Source organism: Miniopterus natalensis, chromosome 3 (assembly GCF_054644295.1).
Source record: "Miniopterus natalensis isolate mMinNat1 chromosome 3, mMinNat1.hap1, whole genome shotgun sequence".
Taxonomy (NCBI): domain Eukaryota; kingdom Metazoa; phylum Chordata; class Mammalia; order Chiroptera; family Miniopteridae; genus Miniopterus; species Miniopterus natalensis.
Genome location: NC_142083.1, coordinates 78634472 through 78661095, shown reverse-complemented (window position 1 = coordinate 78661095; position 26624 = coordinate 78634472). Strand labels below are relative to the sequence as shown.

General features: G+C 37.9%; 1 protein-coding gene across 4 annotated transcripts in view; it reads right to left on the bottom strand.

The window, feature by feature from the left end:
- Positions 1-26624, bottom strand: part of AUTS2 (activator of transcription and developmental regulator AUTS2) — a 1039841-nt gene that overhangs the window by 756439 nt on the left and 256778 nt on the right. For all 4 annotated transcript variants that reach the window (XM_087815613.1, XM_087815616.1, XM_087815615.1 and 1 more), the window contains exon 2: positions 18949-19161. In XM_087815613.1, coding sequence (XP_087671739.1) covers positions 18949-19161 — 213 coding nt within the window. The remainder of the gene's footprint in view (positions 1-18948; positions 19162-26624) is intronic.

Here is a 26624-nt window from a genome sequence, read left to right as displayed (position 1 = left end):
CCTCCCCAAATCTGTCTACTCTTACTCTTTCTATTACATGATGCTGGAGGTTCAAGCCAGTGTACTCAAAGAAAAAGAAAGACATCCAAATTAGGAAGAAAAAGACAAACTGTCTCTATTCACTAAAAATATGATAAATATTTATAAAAATATAAAAAATTGCTAGAACTAATAAATGAATTTAGTTAAGTTGCAGGATACAAGATGAATACACAAAAGTACAGTCAATGTATACACTAACAATGAACTAATGGAAACTGAAAGTTAAAAGCAATACCATTTATTATAGCACCAAATATATTAAATACTCAGGAATAAATCTGACAAAAGATGTGAACAACTTATATATTGAAAACTACAAACATTGCTGAGATAAGACCTAAATAAACAGATATATGTATTATGAAAGATTGGAAAACTCAATAGTTTTAAACAGTTAATTGTCCCTAATTTGATTTATAGCATCAATATAATCTCAAACAACATCCCAACAGGATACTTTGTAGAAATTGAAAAGCTGTCTCTATAATTCATAAGCAAATACAAAGGATCTAGCAAAAGCCAAAACAACTTTGAAAAAAAAGAACAAAGTTGGAGGACTAACACTATTTGATTTCAAGACTTGCTATAAAGCTACAATGGCAAAAGATAGACAAATAGAAAAACGGAACACAACAGACAATACATAAATAAATCAGTAAGAACGGGTAGCTTTTTCAAAAATGATTTTGCAAAACGTGGATGTCCCTGTACAAAAGAAATTGATTTTAATACACTCCAATCAAAATAAAACATTAACCATCTAGTTCATGTCAATTATACCTACTTAAAAAAAAAAGATAGGAAAGGCAGGAGGAGAAGGTTACTTTGTCAACTAATTATTCACAGAGCTGATTCAGGTCAACACTTGGTGCAAGACTTGTGTATCAACCCTGGATAACTGATAATCGAACACCTGGTTAAGCACTTTCAAACATCTTGAATCATTTATTCTTCAAGAAAATAAAAATTCACTTCACATTTCTGTTTTGCTTGTTATATAAATCCTCAGGGAAACAGTATCAACACTGGTTTCCTTTTACTACAAAAATAAGAAACCAACACCTGAGGGAAGGGAATATACAGAAAATATTAAAAATGCTACACAAAATCAACTGAGAGATCATAGACTGCCACACTGCACTGCCTATACCCTTTCCCACAAGCCTGGAGTTATCTAGATCATATTCTAATATAATGTATCCACCCTATAAGGAAATGGTCTGCAGTAAGAAGTGGGGAAATTTGTAAGGGGAGACGCACTTTTTCTAGCATATAATGTTACAATCTTAATTACATCGGGAGTTTCTGAGCTGGCCACAACCAAAAATCACCCTGAGAAGCGAAACAGTTATGGGTCATGTAAGTGCATGAAATGTGGTTTTTCTTCCCACCTTAATGCTTATTGCTCATATCAATACGGCAGACCAGGGTCTATACAGTAAAAGTACTAAGAAAGAGGCAAAGCTTAGTAAGTCAATTCAAATATTTGAGACGAGGCTGAGTTAATACTTAAGTCAACCTTGCAGTACTTGTATTACCAGATACAAAAACATATTTCTTAAGAAGAGTCAAGGGTCACCACAAGCTAGGTGAGTAACAGTGCAAACAGTTTTGAAGAGCCCCACTGAGTGTCTCTAGGGGTAGAAAGAGGACAGAGCTTGTTGGCAACAGTTTACATTTAACCGCAAGGCTGCCTTAGCCAGAGATCCAAGCCTCTCACACACTAAGTACAGGAGGTCAGTAAGCCCAAAGGTGATGCAGTTTGATGTGTGTGAATTCTAGAAATGCACGGTAGACTGCAGAGTGCCACATAAACATCCTTAGGGTCAGTCAGCATTTTCTAATCATGTTAACATCATCGGTAAGATCCAGAATGATTTTCTTACATGTCCTGAGTTTTCTCCTTCTATTTCCCACCACAATATTTCTTGTTTCACTTAACTTTCCATTTGCCCTAGCTATAACAATTAATTAAAAAAAAAAATTCTAAGTCTAATGTTGGAACCAGAAATACACATATATTTCTTCATACAACTGCACATCGCTTTGGAAATTTTGTCTTAAATTTCAGGAAGAAATTTTCACAATTCAGACATTTCTCTTAATAAATCAATATAAAAAGACAAAGTCAAGAAAAACACTTATGCATTCATTTTGATTTGGAAATATTCTTACATAGTAATAATAAGAAAACAAACCACAAATACCCTCCATTTCTGCGGACAAAGCCAGAGGGAGACCTTAATGGTGACAGCTCATAAATCCTAGCACAAGATCACAAATACAGCTGTAAGAAAACTCTCCCAAGGAAAATATATGGCATTAGAAAAATCACAAGGGAGATTAGTGAGAAACTAAGAAAGTATCTATCATTCAACAACTGTTCCAAGAGTATTTTTCACAGTTTATTTACTTTAAACTGTTCCAAAATAATTAAGTAACTCAAGGACGAAGCCCTAGAAAACAGAGACCCGTCTCTTATATTCCTCTTATGTCTGTATAATAACAACAAAGTTTGGGACATAAGGAACGCACATAAAACAGTAACGGAAGGAAGAGAGTTTACCTGGAAGGGGGTAGGAAACCTAGCACAGTGACCACTTCATCCAGATGACTAATGAACAGGTCCAGTGAGGTAACACTGTTTCTTAAACATTTCATTCATTCTACATAAATGAGGTACAGAGAAGGATTTTACAAAACCAGAAGAACCAATACATATTCCCTAAAATTTACTTTCTGCAAATTAAAAAACCAAAGTAAACTAAAAACTGACATGTCCAAAAATATAGGCTAGTGGTTAAAAAATAAAATTTAGAAGTAAGTTTGTTACATTTCTTTGCCATGAATTATTCATAAGAAGCAGACTTCCAGGATTTCAAGTTGAAAGATGTAAAATTAAAATTCTCAGATAGCTGTCAACAGTTATAGCCCCCAAACAAAGAGGGTTTACCGTTTCACATTAATCTGTTCTCATAGGAAAGGCTTTTATCATCTGCTAAAAACAGTTTGCATGAGCCCACTCCATTTAAGGTTTTTCGATCTAATGTATCCACTGGGATCTCCAGTAGTCTAATAACCATAAGCACATCGTGATTTTACCAAAGTGTGTCATTACTGCAAACGCCGAGGTGTTGCTCTTTGTACTGATTACATATTCATCTAAGCTATTAATACTACCATATACTACCAGGTAATACATGTTTTTTAAAATCTACTTTTTAACAAGGAAAGGGGAATTTTAAGTATCCCAACACCTATAACTTCTTCACACATATCACAACTTCCCAGTGTTAGGAGCATAAACCATTTGCATTCCAGTTCAACTGCAGAAACTGAGGGTCAAGGAGAGCTAAGAATTCAGTGAAGGACAGGCAGCGTGCCAGCAGCAGGACAGAACCTGCAACCCAAGACTCCTGACCCCCACGCACTTTCTCTGATAAAGTATTCTCACAGCCTGAACAACGTAACAGCAGACACTGACTTCCTATTCCTCACTGAGTATGTTCTCAGCAAAACTGCCCATTTGCCTTCTAATTAGCTGTAGTGCTTAAAATATCCTTGTGAGTTCAGAGTTGCAGCCATAAAACAACGTAAAGACAACTTCCTCTTCTTCCAGCTGCCAACATGTGACACGCAGGGGGAATAATTTTACTGCCCTGCATGAAGATCTCCGTAACTGTTGAAAGAGGACCCTAAAGAGCATTTCTCATATCGGTAGACACAATTTGTCCTCAATTATCTGTACATATAAACACAATATTTCATATAGTCTAAACAAAGAAAAAGCATGGAAGGAGCCCGACTAATGTAAAGTGTTCCAATATCCTTTTTGGTTGTTTCTCATTGTCTGAATCACAGCCCAATCAATTTTATACTTTGTCCCTTACCTGGTTGTCAAGGAAGGAAAATGAGCTAGGTTGACATGTAGGAGAATAGTTAAGTACCATATCTCAAGAGTATAAAAGCAAAGTATTCTTTATCTCAATCTCTTCATCAACAGCTCTATTTCTACCACCAAGAGAGGCCTTTCAGAGGGAATATGGAAATGGGCAGGAACATAAAGCTTTCTCTTATATTACTGCTTTAGTCTTATATAAAAAAAAAAAAAAAAGTTCATCTATGCTATAAAAAATATCTTAAAAACTATTTTGAGTTGGAATGTTACAATTTTGGTAACAAATAATAAAGACAATAGTTTGTTTAAAAAAACAGCATTTCCACCAAAGCTTTACAAAAAGGAATGTGTAAACTGGAACAAGTAAAAGAACCCAAAATTAAAATCCTAGGATCCCAGCCCCAGTCACAATGTTTCTACAAACATTATGATTATCTTGCTTTGTGCCTTTAGTCACCAAGACAAAATACAGAATAACTGTGCCAGGGGAGCTATAATACTGTGTTTACTTCAAACAAACCTCAGCACATTTGTGGTCACTTTTTTGGCACCTTATATAAAAATAAAAGCCAATATAAATCACACCTTAAAATCCCCTCAAAGTTTATATAACTGATTGGTAACAGAAATGTCCTTATATCAATAAAAGTCTTCACTTCAATATTAATTTAAAGAATTCACTCACACAAAAGCACCTGTTCTAGAGATGAAAAGCCCCAAAGTGTTCAGTACAGCCAGTCCTTGATTTACAACTCCTAAGCCTGAGAAACACCTCCATTAATAAAAGCCTTCTGTCACGCCCAACTCCCATCCCAGTACATGTGCCCTGCAACTACCATAATAAAAAAAATCTTGTCTTTTTAACTCTTTTGGACTACCCCCCCAAAAATTTGTTCCCATGGCCCTCTAAAAATTTTCATTTTCCTGTACCACAATTTTCTCAGTTTAAAAAATGTCCTTTTCAAAATATAAGTTATTTTTAACAGGTGGAATTTTCCATTCCTACCTTAGTAGTGCTGTGCTTCTCACATGTAAGTAGGATCTGACTCACAAAGGCAAAGGGAACCTAGATCTCGGGGGGGGGGGGGGGGGGGGCTGAGTGGAGGATGACAATTTAGAAAATAAACAAGGCTGGTGTGACAGCAGTACTAGGGTCAAGGCGCACCCAAGAGGACGCGGGAGCTCCTAAAGGCAAAAAAATATGTGCACTTCTATACCATATAAAGAAGTTGTAGTTGAGCCTGTAAGTAAAGGGAAGTCAATGAAAACTCTTGAAGCAAGTGGCACGGCTCAATTTGCGTGTTTCAAGATTACATTAGAAGGAATTTGGAGAATGGATTGAAGAACAGTGAGATCAGAGCCTGAGAAGCCAGCTAAGAAACTAATGTTATAATACAGCCATTGCTTTATTACACAAATGCAGCGGCAGAAAGGGTGGAAAGTGGTAAATGGAAAAAGATAAGAAATACACAGGACAAATCTACAGCATGTGCCATATGATCAAGGCGTGAGGGGAAGAGGAATATGACTTCCAGGATGCTAGCATGATCTAGCAGATTTATGGCGGATGTTTAGCTGATGGTACACATATTAACTAAAGGAAGAAACGAAAGAAGAAAAGTAAATTTAGGACAACTATTATGGAGTTCAATATGAGACATGTTGAGTTTGAAATGCTTATGGATGAGCCAGGTTAACAACAATTGTGATAAGCACCTGAATTTCTGAATCTGGAAGCTGAGAGGAAAGGTGTGGGTTGGACATTTAAATGGAAGTTGTTTGCTTCTAAAAGGACTGAATCCGCCAAGGCAGAGATCTTTGTCGTTTTGTTTGATACACACACTTAAAATTGTCTGTCCGTAGTAGTACATGGTCTATAAATATTTAATGAGTGGATATCAAGCAAATGTGGGTAGTGTGAGAGGAGGAGTGAACCTTATAGAATAGTTTTTTGAGAAATTTACTAGGAAACCACCATTTTTAACACTTTCTAAGAAAGTTAGAATTTCTAAAAACAAAAAAAGCAATTTACAAATTATCTTTTGGGAACAAAAATAACTTGCTAGCAAATTGGGAACTGCTTTAAAATACACTCCTGGGATTATTAACGATACAATCCTCCATCAGTATTCTCACTATAAATGTGGGGCCTAAATTTCCATTCCAATATTCCTTTTGAATATTGTAGAATATTTGAAGCTCAACTTGCCTTGAAAATACTTGTCTACTTCCAAGTAAATAGAAATGAAAGAAAGTGATAGGTATTTTTGGTTTCTGCTCTGTGTAGATCAGCATAAAAAACTCCACCTCTGGACAGAAATATGACTTTTTGATACCAAGAGTTCCAAAAGTAAGTGGGCACAACTGGGTTTGTAACCATAGCAAGACCATTTCAAGAAAATATACCTTTCTTTGTGGTCTGTGTAAAAAAAAAAAAAAAGACAATTTTTGAAAACACTGGAGTGCCATTAATATTTTAATAAAATTACTTGATCAGGTAATTTCCAGTAAATTGCACCTGAGGTAAAAATGTGAGAATGCCAAAGCTTTTATTTGTAAAACTAAGAACCCGAGAGAACTGATAAACAACACAGCACTGACTCTAACAGTTTATTGATGCCTCCGCTAGCATTATTCTCAAAAGTTTCTTAAAAAGGCAAAAGGGAGGTCAAGAAAAATAGCATGACAAGAAAGACACAATTTTTAAAAACTTTAACACATATATCTGAAGGTATTCATTCTCTAAGAGATGCTCAGCAGTGTCTCCTTTGGAATTGCACTTAATCCATCAGGCTCAGCCTCACTTATGTTGCGTTCTCCACCAGGACAGATGGCTGTACCAAGCTGTAAATGCATCAAGGGCAGAGTTTCTGTGGTATACATCTTTCTGTTATGTCAGAGTCTTTTGTATAAGGTTTGCACACAAAGGATGCTCAGTAAATGTTTGCTGAACCAAGAAATATGGGGAGAATGAATTAATTAGCCTACTTTAAAAAGAAATAAAATTAAACTGTTTACTACAGTCGAAATATTTTAGACAGAGGGCATGTGGGACAATACTTTTACAGTGCAAAGACAGGCTATTCATGCTCTGATGCTAAAAATAGTTTGCACTTTTATGGTAAAAATGTAGAGCCCCACATAAATATTTGCATATAAAACAGTGCTCGGTAAATTCCACCTCACTCCCACCACCTCTCTCTCTGTCTCTGCTGCTTGTCTGGTCTCTTTTGGATCACCTCTGAAAGTGGAAGGCTGTCGTTTCCCTGGGCCAGCTTTTCCTGGCGGCACTAGCACTTTTACTATCCTAATAGCCTAGGACACTGGGAAGACAGACTGTGTGACATTCCATGAGAACAGGAGATGCCATATTCTTGGAATAAATTTTGCCTGGTGTGTATGTGCTGATCAGTATCTCATTTTACATTCATATCCCCAGAGAGGAAAAACAAAGGTCATATCGTACTGGCTTTTTTTCCCCATGTAAGCAATTAATGTTGGAATGCAACAAGAGTATATGATAAGCAATGTCATCAATTGGAAAAATAATTATTCCAACCTTCAATCATGCAACTTTAATTATTGAGCACATTCTCCTATGTGCTACAAACACTATGGTGGAGAAAATGAGTATGGTACTTTCCTTCAGGAGAACCTGCAGTCCAGCAGAAGCCGCAGACATTAAAGTGTGCCAGAAAGAAAAATCTGTAATTATAAATTGTATTAACTGTTAGAAAACAAAAAAGGTGAGAGCAAAAGAGAAAGGACTAAAGGCAGATCAAGGGTGAAAATATGGCCAGAAAGAGGCTCTCTAAGAAGATGACATTTCAGATCAGGCCTAAAGGACTAGGAGAAGCCCATTAGGCAAAGAGCAAAGGGGGGACCACTTTGGGTAGAGAAAACAGCATGTGTGAGGTACCTGAGATGGGGAAAAAACTTGACATACTGGAAGAAATGAAGGAACGTCAGATGGGCAGGAGCCAGTGAACAAAAGAAGGTAACACGAGGTGAAGCTGAAGAAGCAGGGAGTTGGATATTTGACATAGGAGTCTGAATTTTAATGTGAATACACTGAGAAGCCCACTGAGAGGACGTGCATCTGGAAATAATATGATCAAATATATAATTTTAAAAGATCACACTGGCTGCAGTACAGAGAATGGACTGAAAGGGCTCAAGAATGGAAATGTGAAACATGAGAAAGGTAGCTCAGTTTTACAAGACAGGGACAGCTGATAGTTCTAAAGGTTTACTTCACCATGTGCAACACTGGCCCATGTCCTTGTGTCACACAGTACTGTCCTCAGGGAGCTTTACTGTAGCTGGGGAGAAGGACACTCAAGCAGCCAACTCTACAACAGGGTACAAAATGAAAAAGGTCAAAAGTGAATTATAACAGAGTGACCATATATCCCAGTTCTCCAGGAAGTCCCGACTTATGCTTATTGTTCCAAGGTCATTATTAATGGTCCCTCCTTTCACTCTCAGAAATGGGTTATACATTAGGTGGTAAATTCTGGGGTCACCCTGGTCATAAACAAAGGATCTCAGGAGTTCTGAAAAAAATGTAATTAATTCTGAGGGAAAAGATTATAAAAGCTCCAAGAAGAAGTAGATGTGAATGGGTCATTGAAAAACAAATATGACTATTGAAGGCCATTCCAAACAAAGCATAAGCACAGCAGTGTGGAGGAAGCATGGGACTCGTGCAAATAACAACAAACACAGCTACAGCTTGGTTTTATGGAGAGTAGGGATGAGGCGAGGCAGCTGGGAAGGTATGTTAGAGCAAATTTAGTTAGGAACTAAACACTTTACACTAAGGGGCTTCCACATTTTATTTAGATGGTTATAGAAGGTCATTGAAATCTTTTTAATAAGAGAGTACAATAGCAATGAGTGAATCAATGCTGAACTATAGTAAGAATCCAGATAAGTATTGTATTGATAAGTATCAATAAGGTATTGAGTGAAAAGGGCCATTATGGTGAAGGGAGCAAGGAACCAGGTGCCAAAGTCCTTTTGTAACGTTGAGAGCTAATCTAAGCGGTTTTCCATGCAATCCTGGCTGGGTCCAGAAACAAGAGGTACAGGATGGAAGAAAATACAAACAGAGAGCCAAAGAGCTGAAAGTGTAGCCTGAAGGCAGGCTCAGAGACAGGGAAGGAGAAAGATGGGCTGTCAGGCTTGAAGAGGAGGCAGAGAAGAGCGAGGTCGGAATCACCAGGGAAATGGTTTTCTACACTCCACACCCTTCCCTTTGGTCATCCTGATGGTCCGTTTGCCTCCTAACTACCTAGAGGATGCTGGCTACCGCCAGCATATACCCCTCAGTGACTACCAGAGACCCCCGCACAAACCCCGCCCCCTCGATGCCTCTCCCTCCTCTCCTCCCCTCCGCACTGCCCTAGTCATCCAAAAATCATTACAGGGAGGTAGGGGGCAGGTGATAACTACACAAGGGGGTTATTTAAGCTTCAAAAAGTGCCAGTCAGCTTTTCAGCAGTGAGTGCTGGGTCCACTGCCCAGCTTTGTATTTCACCTGAAAGGCAGAGGCATTTCCCATCATCCTCATTATTTCTTAGGGAAATCTGATGATAGTATTTTTAAAATCAAAAGTCATTATTAATAGTCTTATTCATACAGTATGATAATTTCATTAGCAACTGTTCAGTGGATCATTTTGCACTCATCACCAGGGTAACAGCATTTCTGGTCTCATGCAATGCACTAAAAACGAACGCTACCTACTGTTGACACACCTCAGGCAATTGTTAAGTCATAAATGTAGATTTTGCTAAACAAAAATTCTTCCGAGGGTTTTTATTCTGTTTTATTTTAGAAAGGAAAATATTTACTTTTGAATTTGTGGAACCCAAACCAGAAATTCAAGTATAATATTTTATTAAATTGAAGCTTTCTTTGTAATGAAGAAAATGATCTTTAGCCCCCACTCATACAAAAGCATTATTTTCAGATTTCATTCACACCTGTCCCCCAAAACTGCCACCAAGTAACACCAATTTTTGTAATGCAGAGGACTCATTAAGCTTACACACCTTAAGAGCTCAACACCACTGTGGTGCTGAAGGAAGAAAGAAAGTACAACCTAAAAAAAAGAATGAAAAACTGCAGTTACCATATGTATGAACCCGTGTCATTTGAGGGCGTTGGCAAGCGTAAGGAGAGAAGAATACAACACAATTATTCTACGAGGGCTACCTGCCAGTGAACTCCTGCTAAAAAGCAGCCATTTTGAAAACATTACTTTCTGTAATATAATATCCATAGCATTTAGGAGAAACATTTATTTTTGCCAATAATATTTTGGAAAAGAACTCAATTAGTAAATATACACAACAATAATATAGTCCTAGTATTCATAAAATTATTTTCACACCAAATGTGTTTCAAAAATTTTAAGATTTGTTACAAGTTCTGCAAACAATATAGTAATATTCCCTTTCCCTTTTCCAAAAATGAAAATTAGTACAATTCAGTTTATTTAAAAGTATGACTTATAGAGCACTTGCACTGAAGTCACCCAAGAAACTTGGTGCCACATGCTGACCCCACACCCAAGGGATTTTGGCTCCACAAGTCAGAGGTAATGCCTGGGAATCTGCATGTTCACAAAGCCCCAGAGTTGTTCTGAAATAGGTGATCCAAAGACCACCCTTTGAGAAACATTTTTCTGCATGTTCCCTGTCCAGAAAATGCAGCTAATTGCTTCTCAATCTAATTACAGCTAATCTCAGCCGCTCAGAACCATCACTGACAATTAGAACTTGTCCAGCTTTGTACTACATGATTTTAAGACATATGACACAAGCACTTCATGAGCAAACGCAGGTGCAAACAGTGATCACAGAATGACCTGCTACAACCACATCACTGTAGGCAGACACGCAGGAGAAGTGGCAGCTTCTGCAGAGCTACTGATCAGTGAGTGCAGGTAAAGTGTTTCAGCAGGCCTCCGGAAAGACACCAGGTGGGCCCTTGACAGGACTTGCCTGCACTTGTGAGCCACTTGGTTTCTGCTTTAGTGTGTGTGTGTTGGTGAGCAGTAGGGTGAAGATGCTCACTGCTAAGTGTGAAAAGACCCAATGCTCCTGCAAGAACTTTGCTATATCTGCTTGGTATAAAATCGTCAGCGCTTGCATCAATAAGCAATGCTCCAAAATTCATTTAGAAAGCTGAAATAGGTTCTTTTAGACATCATTAGGACCCAGCAGTAGCTCAAGTGCACTAAAACAGTTGGGTTCCTGTGGCAAAGCAGGTCTAATGGGACTGAAGGTTAAGTAGAGCAAGGGGTGTGTCATAAAGGTCCCCCTCAGCCTGAGCCTCAGGGACTCTCTAAAAGCAAATATCAGTCCTACTCAAACAAAGCATATAAATCACTATAATTTGACTCAGATACTATTCACTGAAATGTTCAAGGGAAAGCTAAAAAGAATGCAGTAATACTGTATCTATCTTCATATTTAATTAAAAAGAGAGCTAACAGCACTTCTAAGAAGGAGGTCATTCCCTGTTCAGCACAAGATTTCTCTGTGCAAAGCTATTTTGAGAATGGGCAATAAAACAATTCAACATATAAACACTTACAAAAGCTACCATTTCAGAAATGCTACTGATGCTTTAGCCAACAACTCTGAAGATAACAGAGATGACAATCCTGTAGCTGGAGGCAGCCATAGGAGAATCAAGAACATTATCTACTGTCAAAGTCCAATCAAATCTACCACCTTCCTCTTCCCTCATAGTGCCTGGAGGCCCCAACTGCCTTCAACAGAATTGTATCGTAGAAAAAGGTTTATAGGAAAAAAAGTTATATGCAAGAACTTAAATATAAATCTCTCAAAGTTCAAGAGATCACATAATCATTTTGTCTGCACACTAACTATATGAACAACAGAGGAAAAAGAGTGATATCCTACAAAAAATAACGGAGAATACAACAAGATGATAGCAGATTCAAAATAACAACCTTACACAGTCGTACACATTTAAAGAGAAGCACACAAAGGTGAGCTGTGGGCAGATGGCTCGGTTTCCAGCCCAGTGAGTGCACAGTTGGCTCTCTGGGCAGGATGAGACATTCAGCTCTGCCTATGTGCACATACTGAATCTTCAAATGCACCTTTGGCTTTTCTTCCTCAGAAAAATAATTACAAATTGGGCATCAAGACATCCAACAGTTCTCAAGTAACATTTACCACACAGAGTTGCCTGTGCCTGCCTTAAAGCCCACCCACAATTTCATTTTCAATTAGCAGCTCCTCGAAAGGCAGTAATGAAAGCAGTTGCTAAAGAGCATTCAGATGTCACTGAAAGACTGCAAACCCAAACTGTAAATAGCACATTATGAGTCGCCTGTCACCACCATCAACTCCCACGGGAATCTCGCAACACGTGGCTACCACGGCCATCTGCTCAGCTCCCACCAACACCACTGCAAACCACACAGCCACCCACCCACTCCACCTCCCACTCACTACCTGTCATGTACAGACATGTGTGGAGATGGGATTGCTGTGAGCAGATTAGAATGCAGAACACACAGAGGCTTATTTCATATTCTGCAACTAAAATCTGACCACATGCAGGTGACATTTTATCACCAGAAAAGGGAAAATGTAAAATTAACACAAAATCACAGTCTTTAATGAAGAAAGGGAGTTCTGGCTAACCTCATCAACTATCAAAAGTAGAGTGGCTAAATCTTGTTAAGAGAAAAACATGTTCCTTCACCATTCAACCACTAGTATTACAGGAATTCATCACAGGTAAAGCTGAGAATCATGTCTGCACTTTGTTCTTCTTAGTGCTCTACAATACATGGGCTTTAAATGGCCCTTGTTAATAAAATTTTGCATACACATACATATAACAAATCTTTACTTCAGGATCAGTGAAAGTCACTGTTTTGTGGAATAATTTCCGTAAGTCTCAAGACCACTCAAGCTGAGTTACCGTCTTCTTTAAACTGCAGTTGCTTTTCCAATTTCAGCCTATTTTCTCTCTGTAGGTTTTATTTTAGGAGATGGTAGTCAGTGTGCTATGTCTGCTTTTAGTCACATTTACTAAATTTTAATTAAGAATTATATAAGTCACCAGGCACATCACTCCAAACACATCCATCTCTCTGAAGTTGAGTAATGTTTATGGTTCACTCTTATCAACATTCAGAGCTGACAGAACACATCCCAGACAACAGTGTAAGGTGTCAGGAGACATGCAGTCAAAAATTCTAGAACTCAAAAAATAAACTATCACTGCTTCCAAATGCCCAAGTTAAAACAAAAACAAAGCAACACGTCCTTAATTTATTGTAATAGTCTCAGGTTTCTGCACAAATACCTCCAATAACATGCACAACTAATTCTGAACACAGATAAGCCTGAACTGGGGTTTGCTCAATAACTGATACTAAAAGCTGGCATTTCATCCTTACTTCAAGCCAATCAAGATTCCAAGAGCAATTATAAGCCAATCTTTCTTCACCCAGTCTTTCTTTATATATTGGTATTCTTACTTCTGTAGTTTGCACAAAGGGGGAAAAGTAATGTGCAATTTAAATTCCTAAGAAAAAAAAATTTTTTTATTTATTATCTGTTTGTAATTTTCATGTGGCTACACAATTTTTGAAAAACAAATAAAATACCAATTAACACGTTAAACTTGAAATTTTTAAGTATGAAGTAAAAATGATTTGACTGCAGCTTACATTTCTTGATACTAGCTCAATGCACTCTGAGTCATTTAACCATTATAACAAGTGTATTTGTGAAAGAGTACAGAGCAAAGTTCATATATCCTTTTATTACTAAAGTATAATTCCTAATTACATCAGTGTTTCAAATGCTCTGATTTCCAGACACCTGTAGGCTCTAGAGTCAAGCTGGATAAATACCTGTGTGATTTCAGCCTGGATTTCCAAGCAAAACTAATTAGCAGTTCTTCAGAAATGTGACTTTAACTGGATCTGTTTAATCAAAGTTTTCCATTATAAATCCTCCTTTGCAATTTAATTTCTACCGGTAACAAATGTCACAGAGAAGTCCTCAGACAATCTGAGTCAGTCCAACTGAAATAAAGTATCAGCTTCTGGTAGTAAATGCTCTCAAAGGAAAAGAGCACAGGTGAGGAATTCAGCCCCATCCGGATGAGTGGAAGCACAGATGGTGGCTTACTCACCTGGATCCTTCTGTCCCAACACAACCACTTACTCCAAATAAGGCCATGCCAAGCAGATGCAACCACCAGGCAGAGCTCTAACAAAAGCTCTGATTCTAAAGACTTGGCACTGAGATCAATCCCTCTTCTTCCTAGAAATCAGTATACATTTTTGGTATCTACAGCTTGTAATTTTGTATACAATTTTGTTACCTTCATTGTTAGCTCCAAATCGCCCACCAAGTTTGATACCGTCATACTAGATTTTCAGAGAGAAAAGCAAATTTCCATTCCTTACAAGCAATGCCTACCCAGCTCAACTTGTATAAAAATTTTAAAACCATACAGGGCATTCCCACATAAGCCATTCTCACCAGCAAGACAGAGTCTACCTGGCTGGACTCCTGAAATAATCCCAAATTCCTTTATTTTCCCCTCAAATGGTAATCTCCTATGGGTAGAAGCAATTTCAATAGGTTGCCTCTTTTTCTGGGACATTCTGCCCTTAGATAAATGTATTTTTGTCACCTAAAATTCAGTTAGAAAGAATACTCTAGGATTTAGTTTGATGATCCATCCTGTTGTCTGTTAGTCAGAAGAGTTCATATAATCCCCAAATTCCTCCTAGTTCACTCAAACCTATGTCCTCTGGCTCAGTTCATACTCAAGAGAGAAAGGATAGACTAATGGACTGAACAGAGATTTAGAAATATCCATTCAGAACCATCTCTGAACTCTCATCAACCTTTCCTCATTGCCTCTATTTTTAAAACTGCTTTGTTCACTCAGTGTTTTAAACTAGAAAGTACTAAATTTTTTAAACATCTCTATGGTCTAGAAGTAAGATATAATGAAAGAAAACTTAAAACACTAGGAAGAATTAAGTTTTCCTAAAATTCTGGGTAAATTATAATTTGGTTAAAAATTTTGGCAACACATCATTTCATTGTGTTTTCAGTGATTTCATCATGACTTAGTCTCCCAATTAGAGACTAAAGCTCCTTACAGAGAGGACCTGTACAGCCTCTGTTCTGATTTTCCATCTCCCAAGTCTACGTAGGAAAAAGACACTACCATGTCCCTACTAGTAAGAGCTAAAACTTTTTTATATAATGACTGAGTGCTCACATAATGAGCAAATAGTTCTGTGTAGGACAAATATAGGCCTAGGGGATCAGAAAGACATGTACTCTTTTGTGTAACAGTTCTTGTTACTTTATTTTTTAAACCCCTTTAGAAATTAAGGAGAGTGTTCAAATTTGCCATATTAAAAAATGCAAGCATTTTACAGAACAGTTGCCAGCTCAGCATCTTCTAAGTCAGTATGTATTTATACTTAAAAATATAATCCGACAAATAATTTCCACTGGGGTGATTAAGTTCTGGTTAAAAGCTTTTTTTTAACAATATGGAAAAACATCATTAGAACTGAGGTTTTCTAATCAGGCAAGAGAAGGAAAAATCGGTTTGGTTTTAAAACTACATCTCTCTCTTATGAAACTATTTAATTGCACTCTCATAGTAAAAAGATTAGTTGCCGTCAACGGATTCTCAGAAAAAAAATCCTATTATTTCCTCTCCACTAAGGAATAACATCTTCCCATAATTACAGGAAAGCTGTGCATTAAGTTGCCTACTCAGGAAGTACCATTTCCCAATAAAATGCAAACCTAACCCACTCTTACCAAGTCAAAAATAAAGACTAAACTCTCAGCTCCTACTGCCCTCCTTTGATCTGTAATTCTTGTGATTATAACTAAGAAGCACTAAATAATAATCCATTAATTTAGAAATTCTTCTCAAGGCCCACTCTCATCTCAAGGTCCCTTCCCAGCTAAGATGGTCAAATTCAGTTACTTTATCTCATAAGAGGAAAAGGCAGAGAGAAAAGTAATTGTGATGTGTACAGGCATCTATCAAGATAGAAAAGCAATCACAAATCCTTAGCACAAGTTTTTGAACATATACTGTGGCCATTAAACACTCCTGTGTCACCTTTTTCCAGTGACCACACAACAGATGGCACTTGTCTGGACTGAAACACAACCAGCTGTGCCTCTCTCCCCCACTGGGAATGCATCTCACTCCTCCCCTTTAAATGTCTTCACAGAGCCAATCGGTTAGGCTCCAAAACTAAATTACCTTCAGACCTAGTATGGTCTTTCTTTTCACACCTCAATATCACTATGTATCTCTGCACCGGTTGTAATTTTAAGGAAACATGGCACTTAGAGGAAGGGGCCTGGACTGTGATTTGTTCAGCGCCAAATAGCAACACATGTGATTCTAGGAATATTACGAATTAAAAGTATTAGTGCTTTTTCTCAATTATCAACTTTCGCTTCCCTTCTCATTAGAAAAATAACACTTGATTTGGATAGTACATTGTGGCATGAACACTGAAAATAAGAAGACGCCACTTGTTTTTAAAGCCCTTACCTAGGCCAAAATACAATTCATTCTTTCCTTCTCCCTGATTCATAAAGAGTGAGTCCATATAATTGCTTTCAAATATTTTACCTAAAACAAGGATGGATTTGATTTCAAATACCACTACCAGAAGGCTGATCGTTAGTTAGTATCAATAGCTACTCAAAGTTGAGACATACAGTCCTTGCCTTCTTTTACGATCATAAACTCTTTCACCAGAGGACAAAGTAGAAAGAAGAATTTTGAGGACAGAGAATAGAGAAGGCAGGGTCTGAGAATAAGAGTGTCAAGGATGAGGAACCACGGCGTAGTGTAGGCTCAGTATTAAACTGGTTTCTTGCCTGAAAGGGTAAGAAGCTTCCGCTTACCTTGTTGGGAGGGAGAGCCTGGGGGAGAGGCGGTGGTTACACTGCAACCTCTCTCCACTAGGAAAAATTACTTTTTGTGCACATCTCACACAGAGAGGCCTGAGTTGGGAGTCAGAAATACCCAGGAACAGCCCTTCTTCCCCTCCCCACTCTCTGTCCAAAAAACAAACAAAAAAAGTTTTAATAAAAAAATAAGCCTTCATCCAAAATGTGCTTGCTTTCAAACTTTCCAGCTTTCTTTGCTCTCTGAACTTGTTATGTTATCCAGTTTCTTCTTATGTCTTCATAGGCCATTTCTACAACCAAAATCACTGCCTCTAGATACTACTTAAGCAGTTTCTACAAATACTTGTAGACCCCCTATATTCTATGGCCTGAAGTTCTCTTTCCCTTCATGCTCAGTCCTCTTTCTAAATCAAGAAAGGCAAACCATACAGGGATACCGAGCAAGCCAAAGAAATCTGGGTCTACCCCTGCCTCTGACCCTCTTTGGGAAGGGGCCTGAGACAAGTCACTTTATCTCTCTGAGCCCCAGCTTCCCCATCTAGCTATGACTGTTATGAGAATGACAGGTCATGCTTCACAAACTCTCTCACTGAATGACTGTAACATGGCATGCATTAGAGAAATGTTCGTAATTTCTAATATAACTGCAGATTAGCATTTCCACTCAGGACACATGGACCTTTAGAAAAACTGTCCTCTGTATCACATTCAGGGACACCTCTGAGGTCCCCTGAGACCACGCTGAACCTTGTCACTCTAGATATCCTCTCAGGAGTATACCCTTTTTATACCCATCAGGTTGAACTCTGACCACAAACTGTCCACTAGGTCTTATTGAGGCTTTTGGTCCTTCCAATTTTTTAACTAAAAATCATCACCAAAAATATATTCTTGATGCTTTATAAGAATTATTTCCAAACTGGCTTGACCATTACCAAATAGGAACTTTCTAAGACAACAAATATCTGTGCCTTATCCCCTAGAGATTCTAATTCATTAGGTCCTAGGGAGGGGACAGGAATTTGTTTCAAAAGGCTTATGATATGATTTTAATGACTTGTGAGGTTTTGGAAGCACTGCTTTATATGATCGCAGATCATCCCCCTCTGCAGAGAAACATGTGCAAACTAGAAATTATCTGTTCAGCTTCTAATTAGAGCACCTGCTCTGTGAAATACACCCCCTTCCTCTGTTTCCTTCAAGTGATAGTCAACCCCACCCAGTGGTCCTGCCAAAAACAAACAAAACACACCCAGGACACAGGTAACTCAGCAAGCACTAAAGCCTCTGGATTTGTGCAGAAAAACTGCTATAAGCAGCTTCGTTTCTCATTATTAATCTATCTCATGTGGGGATTTCCACAGGCTGAATGGCTCTCCAAATGCCAAGAGCTATATTTTCTTGTGGATCATTGAAACCTAATTATTAACAGACCAGTAAGCCCCACTACCAGACTTTCACACAGTCAGAAGATCAGAAAGATAGTCTTGAATTATGGGCTACAGAGAGCAACTAAGGATCAGAAAGGCAAATGCATTTCTTCGCTACTGCTTTCCCACATTCCACAATACCTGAGCTTCCCAGGGAGATCTAAACCCCTGCATGGCACTGCTTACATATAGATAACCATTTTTAACATCTCAGAGCCTTCAGATACACAGCGTATGTGATCAAATCTGCCTTTTCTGTTTGTCCCAATTATGAGGCTCTCTCCCCTACCAGCTCTCCACCTTGACTACCTTCAAGATTTCAGTCTGCCCTGAGTGCCAATCGCAGCAGTATCAAGCTTTGTTACACAGAGCACATCTGACTAAAAGGATACCATGCTGAAGTTTCAAATCATAACAAAAAACACTGAGCTTGGTTCGGTATATCCTTTCAGAAGCAAGCACAAAGCTCTGCAGGACAGCCTTCCAGCATCCCACAAGGATACCATCTCCACCTGGCAGGAAGAACCACAGAGGAACAGGTACCTAAGGAGGGGATTTTGCAGCCATAGAAAAGAACAAAGCCAAGTTTCCTCACCTGTCTGAGTCCCTTTGGCATTTTCTTTCTCTTCCCAAGGTGCTGGCAGAGATTGCGGTCATTTTCTCGATCTGAGCTGTAGTGATGTGGGTGGCTGAGGCGGCTCTTCTTGGAATGAAAGGACAAGCCGTTGGTAAGTGCTTCTCGTTTCTTCTTGGTCAGAGGGGTCTGGCGTTTCTCCACGCGTTCCTGAGGCTTAAGTGCTACATCTTTCTGTAGAAAAGAAGAGAAGGAAAGGGAAGTGGTGGTTATATAGACATCTAGGTCACACTCAAAATATAGGCTAAATGGGTTTCTAAAAGGGAGGGTGGGAAGAACAGGAAAATGGGATATGAGAACACCTGAATCTATGAAACACAGCTCTCAATTTTTTTGAATCCCTAATTCCACCGCAAATATATCCTTTCTATTCTCGTTGGGCAAAAAACTCAACTAAGCACAAAGTACCTGTCCATTAAATGTGATTTCACTGCTGCCTGGAACAGTGGCTTTGCATTTGATTCTGTGCTGGGTCCAGCACACAATGTTCCCCAAGGAGGCTTAATACACTCACTTCCCAAGATGGTACATCAATTATGTTTTGAAAAAAGAGTACTAAGTGCATGCACTATTCAAAAACAGCAGCACAAGGCTGAACATACCAGGGCCAGGTGGATGCGAGCCAGCAAGAAAGAAACCGTCAATTCATACGATTAAGATGTTTCCTTAATGCATTATATTTTCACCACAAGTTCCTCTGAGCATCCTTAATTCCCATCTTCTGTGCAAAACGTAACAATATTATCACCAAGATCAAAAGCAACTTTTCATTTATCCCTGTATGTGGCTGGGGGTGGGGGACAGGGTAGGAGAAGGGTAATGGATGTTCTGGAATAGAAAGTAGCATCTGTAGAAACTACAGGCAAGAATTTCAGACCACAGAACCTATTAGAATTATGTGTCTCCAGGCATCTCAGGACATACTGAGATCCCAAAAGACCTGGGTTCAAGCCCTGACACTGACATTATACATTATGAGACTTGAAATAACTCACTGCAACTCTGAGCCCAGGTGTGAAATGGGCTCAGTTATGACCTGATTCCATGCATGTGAATGTCTCTTAATCCCTGAGAAATGCTGTCACATTAAGCACTAAAATTAAAAAGATTTGGCACTCTATCATTTGTAATTAAGTGGATATGGAACTCCTTACACAGCAAGTGCTCCTTCATGGAGCCTCACCCAGACATAATTTCTGTGTCTATGATCCTAAATGCACATTTAAAAATAATATAAAGCCAGAACAAAAATTTCCCTTTACTCATTTCTCCTTCTCAAAATACCACTCTTTTCTCTCCTTCACAGCCAATATTCTTAAAGCATTTATCTATTCTAGTGCTTCTAGTCCTATATCCCAGTACTACCCACTTGACATACATGAAGCTCCTTGATTTCCTTCCCCGGATAAGCCACGACAATTAGTTTAGGACCTTGGACCTTTATGAGTACTTTGCCTTGGCCTCAAAAGCTCTCCCTTCCACAGCTTTCTCTTCTAGTTCAAGGACTTTTTGCAGTGCTGCCTATTCAGGGAGACATTTATATAATACAAAAGAAATGTTCTCAGGCTTTCACTCATTCGACAGACATATTTTATGTACCTTGCATATATTAAGTACAAACTTATCACTATCCTATAATGCTAAGAAAACAACTGTGTGAGGAAAAAATCCCCACCTCATGGAGCTTAGAATTTAGGAGACAAACACTAATCAAATCACATAAATATGTAACTGCAAACTGACCTAACTGCTCTAAAGGAAAAGTAAAGGATACTAAAACTGGGGGGAATAGTCTAGTCCAGAGGAAGGGGTTGTGGCTGAAGAGATGACTGCCATTTGACCTAGATTTGAAAGTCTGAGCAGAGCGAACAGCTTGTGCAAAGACCCTGAGGCAGCTGGTAGCATGATTCTTGGAAAGAATGAGGGTAGGGAGTAAGTATCATTCATCTCAGTAACCTCACAGCTTCACATAGAGAGTCAGGGAAATAATAGGCAGTATATATATTTATGCTTGCTAAATAAATAAATAAATAAATAAATAAATAAATGAGACAACTAAAGCACATACCTACAAACCACAATAATGATTTAATAATATCCAAAGCTGCCTCTAACACAGAGTGAAGCAGGCTAGAAAAGTTGACTGAAGCAAGAAACCAAGAAACCTAGCAGGCACCGGTGGCACACAAGAAGAATCACAGAAAATAGCTAGAAGCACCAGAAAAGAAGAGAAGTCTTGTCCTTGGAGCAAAAAGATATCAAAGATAACAATTTTATAAGGCAAATGAGTGCCTCTGGTCTTCCATCTGCTAACACTGCAAATGACTTACCCTCTACCATTGAAGAGGCAGCTCTCCTGAGGCAATGAGAATGTGTGGTGTGAAGTGTTTGGAGGACAAGCTGAGATCAAAGCAAATGCACATGTCCAGTGATTCCACAGTCTCAGAACCTCATACACTATGCTTAACACATGGTAAATGTTCAATAAAGTCTGCTGTATTTCTTCCTTTGTCCAGTGTCCACTATCAGCCAGCTATGTCAGACATCTGCTCAGCTCAAACTATTCAGTGCTTCATCTCACATGAAATCATGATAGTCAGCTATCACGAAAAGACACTCAGGTGTAATGGCAACACTAGCAGAAGCAGCCAGGCGAGTTCCATCAAGGACTGCTTCTCTATAATATGATTAAATCGCACCACTTCTAAGAATAATATAAAAACTCCACACTGGGTAAAAAAAAAAAAACAACTTTATTTGTCATACAACCCACCTACTGCCCTTCATTACATACCCGTAGAGTATCAGATTAATAAACAAGTGATATTTAATAATGTATCTACTGAGCTTTTTAAAAAGTTACATCATTCTCTTTGGAGACCAAATCTTCCATACCGAAGGTGCTCCAAAGTATATTGAAAATTATGTGCAATTCCATACAAATGTGAATTAATATTTATGAGAGTATGTATAATTTTTTCCAAATTCATTTTATTCTCATGTAGCTTATTAATCAAGGCATTCTCACTGCACTGCAGAAGAGCTACACAGAGCAAATAGACCCCATGCTGTGCCATTAGCTTGTAAGAGACCTGCAAGTCTTAGCAGCAGCAGTACAAATCATCTGAGCTTCAATTAATATTAAGATTTTCAACTCTGGAGGGTGAGTGGGGGGAAAAGGGGGAAGAGAGAACTGGAACAAAGTGTGTCCGGAGGTGGTGGCTTAGGAGGCAAAGAAGAAATGAACAATGTTTTAAAGGTTTTTATTATGTAAGGGGTTTAAGTTTTCAAAGATTAGAGATGATCTTTATTCTTTCAAAGGTGTGGTTTTTAATTTACAAATTACTATATAGGCCCTTTTGTACAATTCCTGAATAAAACAGGCCACTGTTTCTTTATTCCCTCTGTAAACATTTACTGACTGCTTACTATGCATACATTAAAATAATCATTTAATTTTTCAATGACTGTCTTGGGATAAAAAATGATAAAAACTGTCCACAATAAACAATGTGAATTAAAGACAAATAGACTGATTATAAAACCAATCGGGCTTTAATATTTTAAAGAGCTGTGCACACAATTACATACATATGTATATGTGTTTATATCAACGATATTCAACCTTTTTCATCTCATGACACACATAAACTAATTCCTAAAATTCTGCGACACACCAAAAAATATATTTTTTGCCTATCTGACAAAGAAAATAGGTATGATTTTGACTCATTCACACCAGATGGCTATTGTTGTGTTGGCTGGGGTTTTTTTGTTTTTTAATTTTATTTTTGTTTAGAATATTACAGATGTCCCTTTTTCTTCCCAGTGACCTGTTCCACCCCGTCCCATCCCCCTTCCCAGTCCCTCTCCCCACCATTGTCTGTGTCCTTGGGTAGTGCATATTGTGTTGGCTGTTTTATTTTTATTTGACAATCTAAGGGAAAAGAGGTCAGTGCCCCTGACTAAATAGGCAAGTATTTCATGTTTTAGAAATTCTTGTTGCACACTGGTTGAAAATTCCTGCACACACACACACATATATATGTATATCCATCCACAAACCCACCACCAGCAAACTATTAGCAACTAATTGAAGAATTTCCTTAAAGAAACATAAGGCACTTTATCAAATAATGCTACAATATATGGATTAAAACTGTCTAGCTTATAAAATAACTTTTTAGGATCAATAAATGACAATTTTCAAAAACGTGATAATTTATTAGTCTACCATGATCTAGGCTAATGATTCTCAATGAAAATTATTATCTGTCAGAGATTTATCTGCAGTGCTCTTTGAAAATAAGAGGACTATGTCCCATACTCATTAAGGGAAGCATTTATCAAACAAGCATTGGGGAGGGAATGTGAAGGAGAGCAGACGGGTAAGAAAGAAATCAGGAAAAATGCTGGAAGGCACTCATTTGACAATCACAGTAGAAGCAAGAAAGAAAGTAAGAAAGTCAACGAGCCAACAACAGAAGGCTGGCTGTGAGGTAAAAATATTTAGATATATTTGCTGGCAATAGAGGGGGTAAGTGCACAAGCCATGCACAACAGATGGGAATAGGTTTTGTGAATAGTTAAAATTATGTGATTTTTAGGTCACTGGTGACGGAGGGCAGGGTCACAGCAGAGCATATGCTGAGAGGCTCAGAGACCAACTAACCAAAAAGTGATCTTGCTCTTGACTTTCCCTTATCGCAAATTTCAATCTTCCACCAAAGGTTTCCTCTTCCACTCCTGAATTTTAAAATGATATGGTTCAGTGTTGTGCAAACTGGGGGAGAGCAACAAATTGCCAATGAAACACTATGTGGGCTTTAGGGCTCCATTTGCTGATTACAGATGAAGCCAGAGACAATAGAAAATGAGGGCATGATTTGTCTGCCTTGCATGAAATGGGTTTTAGAAAAAAAAAGTCTCCATCTGATTTTCCAATCACACTAATCTGAGGGCAGCCCATCAGTTACAAAGCATCTGTGGTATGTGCGCCTGCATGTGCCCATTTGTACATATACTGTGAAAGAAGGGTGTAATTTAAACAGAACCCCTTCTGTTAGTTATCTGATCTTAGGGACTTACATAGAAAATAACAAAGAAAACAGGAGGGGGGAAAAGTGCCTTGTCTGTCACCATCAAGACATTAATGGCCATGTGCTGCCATTTTAGTTTGTCAAGTCCTTGGTTCATTTATTATATTTCATTTGTGCTTGCTTTTGGTTTTGTTTGTTTTTAAATACATTTTTATTGATTTTTTTTTAGAGAGGAAGGAAGAGGGAGAGAGAGAAACATCAATGAGAAACATCCCATTAACATCAATCAGCTGCCTTCTGCACACCCCCTGCTGGGGATCAAGCCCTGTAACCCTGTCATATGCCCTGACTTGGAATCGAAACAGTGACCTCTTGGTGCATGGGTCGACACACAACCACTGAGCCACACCAGCCAGAGAGTGTGCTTGCTTTTGAATGCTTCTACAAACACTGATTCCATAACTTCTCCCAAATGCAAGAGAAGTGAAAGGGTTTACAGTGATCATGAGAAGTGAAAAATTTGCAAAGAGACAAACATACAGCTCTTTTAAAACCTAACACTTGCATGGATATGTTCACACTGGTCCTCCACTTTAGACTTTTGAACAAATAGACTTATTAACAGTTTGTCAGGAACTAAAGCTTTCAGTAAGTAGAGGAGACTATAAAAATTTACAAACTAAATAATTGGCATTCAAAAGATAATCCCTCATGTTCGCATCTTTAAAAAGCAAAAATCAAATTACCTACTATGTGCCAGACACTTTGTCACCTGTTAGAAATATCTAAGAAAGGATCCCTGAACTCAGGCTGCTTAATTAGGGCAAATCAGTGAGCTATTATAATACTAACGTGGGTTAGATGAGGAGCGGCAAAGATGTTATCTATTGTTACCTTCACACTGAATTAAAATCACAACCCTGTATTGACATAAAGATAGAAAAATCGATCAGTGTGACAAAAGAGAGATTCTAGAAACAAACCCACATATATATATATATGAACAACTGGTTTTCAGCAAAAGTATAAAAGAAATTCTGGGGAGAAATGATAATCTTTTTAACAAGTGTTGATGGAACAAGTAGATATCCATATGCAAAAAAAATTAATTTTATCTACATCTCAATCTAATTAGAAAAATTAACACAAAATATATCAGAAACCTAAATGTAAAACCTAAATCTATAAAAGTTGTAGAAGAGAATAGAGGAGAGAACTTTTGTAACCTTGCATTAGGCAAAGATTTCTTAGATATGACACCAAAAGCATAATCCATAAAAGAACAAACTGATAAATTGCATTTTATCAAAAATTAAAACTTGTACTCTTCAAAACGTATTGTTAAGGAAATAAGAGATAAGCCACAAAATTGAAAAAAGTGTTATAAAGTGTATACATGAAAAACGTGTATCTAGAATATATTTTTTTAATTATCAAAACTATATAAACAGAAAACAAACCAATTTTTAAATGGGCAAAAGATCTGAATGGTCATTTAACTAAAAGAGATATAAATCACAAATAAACACATGAAAAGATGCTTAACATCAGTAGTCATTAGGAAAATGCAAATTAAAACCACAATGAGGTATCACTACTTACAGATTAGAATGGCTAACGTAAAAAAGAATGGCCACACCAAGTGTGGACAAGATGTGGAAGAACTTTCATACATTACTGGTAGAAATGTAAAATAATACAGCCACTTTGAAAAACAGTTTTGGCCATTGTTGTAAAAGTTCTAAGTTCACCTACCATATGGTGCAACTATTCTCCGGCTAAATAGTTCCCCAAAGAAATAAAAGCACATGTCCACATAAAGATTTGCACATGAATGTTCACATGAGCTTTATTTATGAGTCTAAAACTGGGAACAACTCAGATGTACATCGAAAGAAAAATACACTGTCCTGTAATTCAATGCAATATTACTCAGTAATAAAAAGGAACAACCTACTAACATACACTATAACATGAATAAATCTCAAAATAATTGTGCTGAGTAAAAGAAGTCAGACAAAAAAAGAATACGTTCTGTGTGATTCAATTTATATAAATTCTAGGAAATGTAAAATAATCAATAGTAACAGAAAGCAGATTAGTGGTTCCCTGGGAGAGACAGGAAGAGAAGATTATAGTGGGATATGAGGAAACTTTTTTGGGGTGATGGACATACTCATTGTCTTGATTGTGGCAAAGGTTTTATGGGTGCATACACATGTCAAAACTTATCAAATTTTACACTTTTAATTTGTGTGGCTTACTAATATGTCAATTATGCATCAATAGAGCTATTTTTAAAATGGCAACCCTTGCCATCATGCAAAACTTCATGTTAGTATTACCAATAACAAGATTACATTCAGCATCCACCAAAAGAAACTCATTTTTCAGATTCCTGAAACAAAGGGATGACACACTCTGGCCTTAGCCCACAATGTGGCATGAAGTTTCCACTGGAGAAAACTCAGCTGTGAACATTAATCTCAGTCCATACGGAGGAGCAGTACGCATGGTCTTCACATCGTTTTCAGCAACAAATTCACATTGGTGCCTATCTGCTTCACTTCTAACAGTCAATTCTCAGTTATTCAGAAG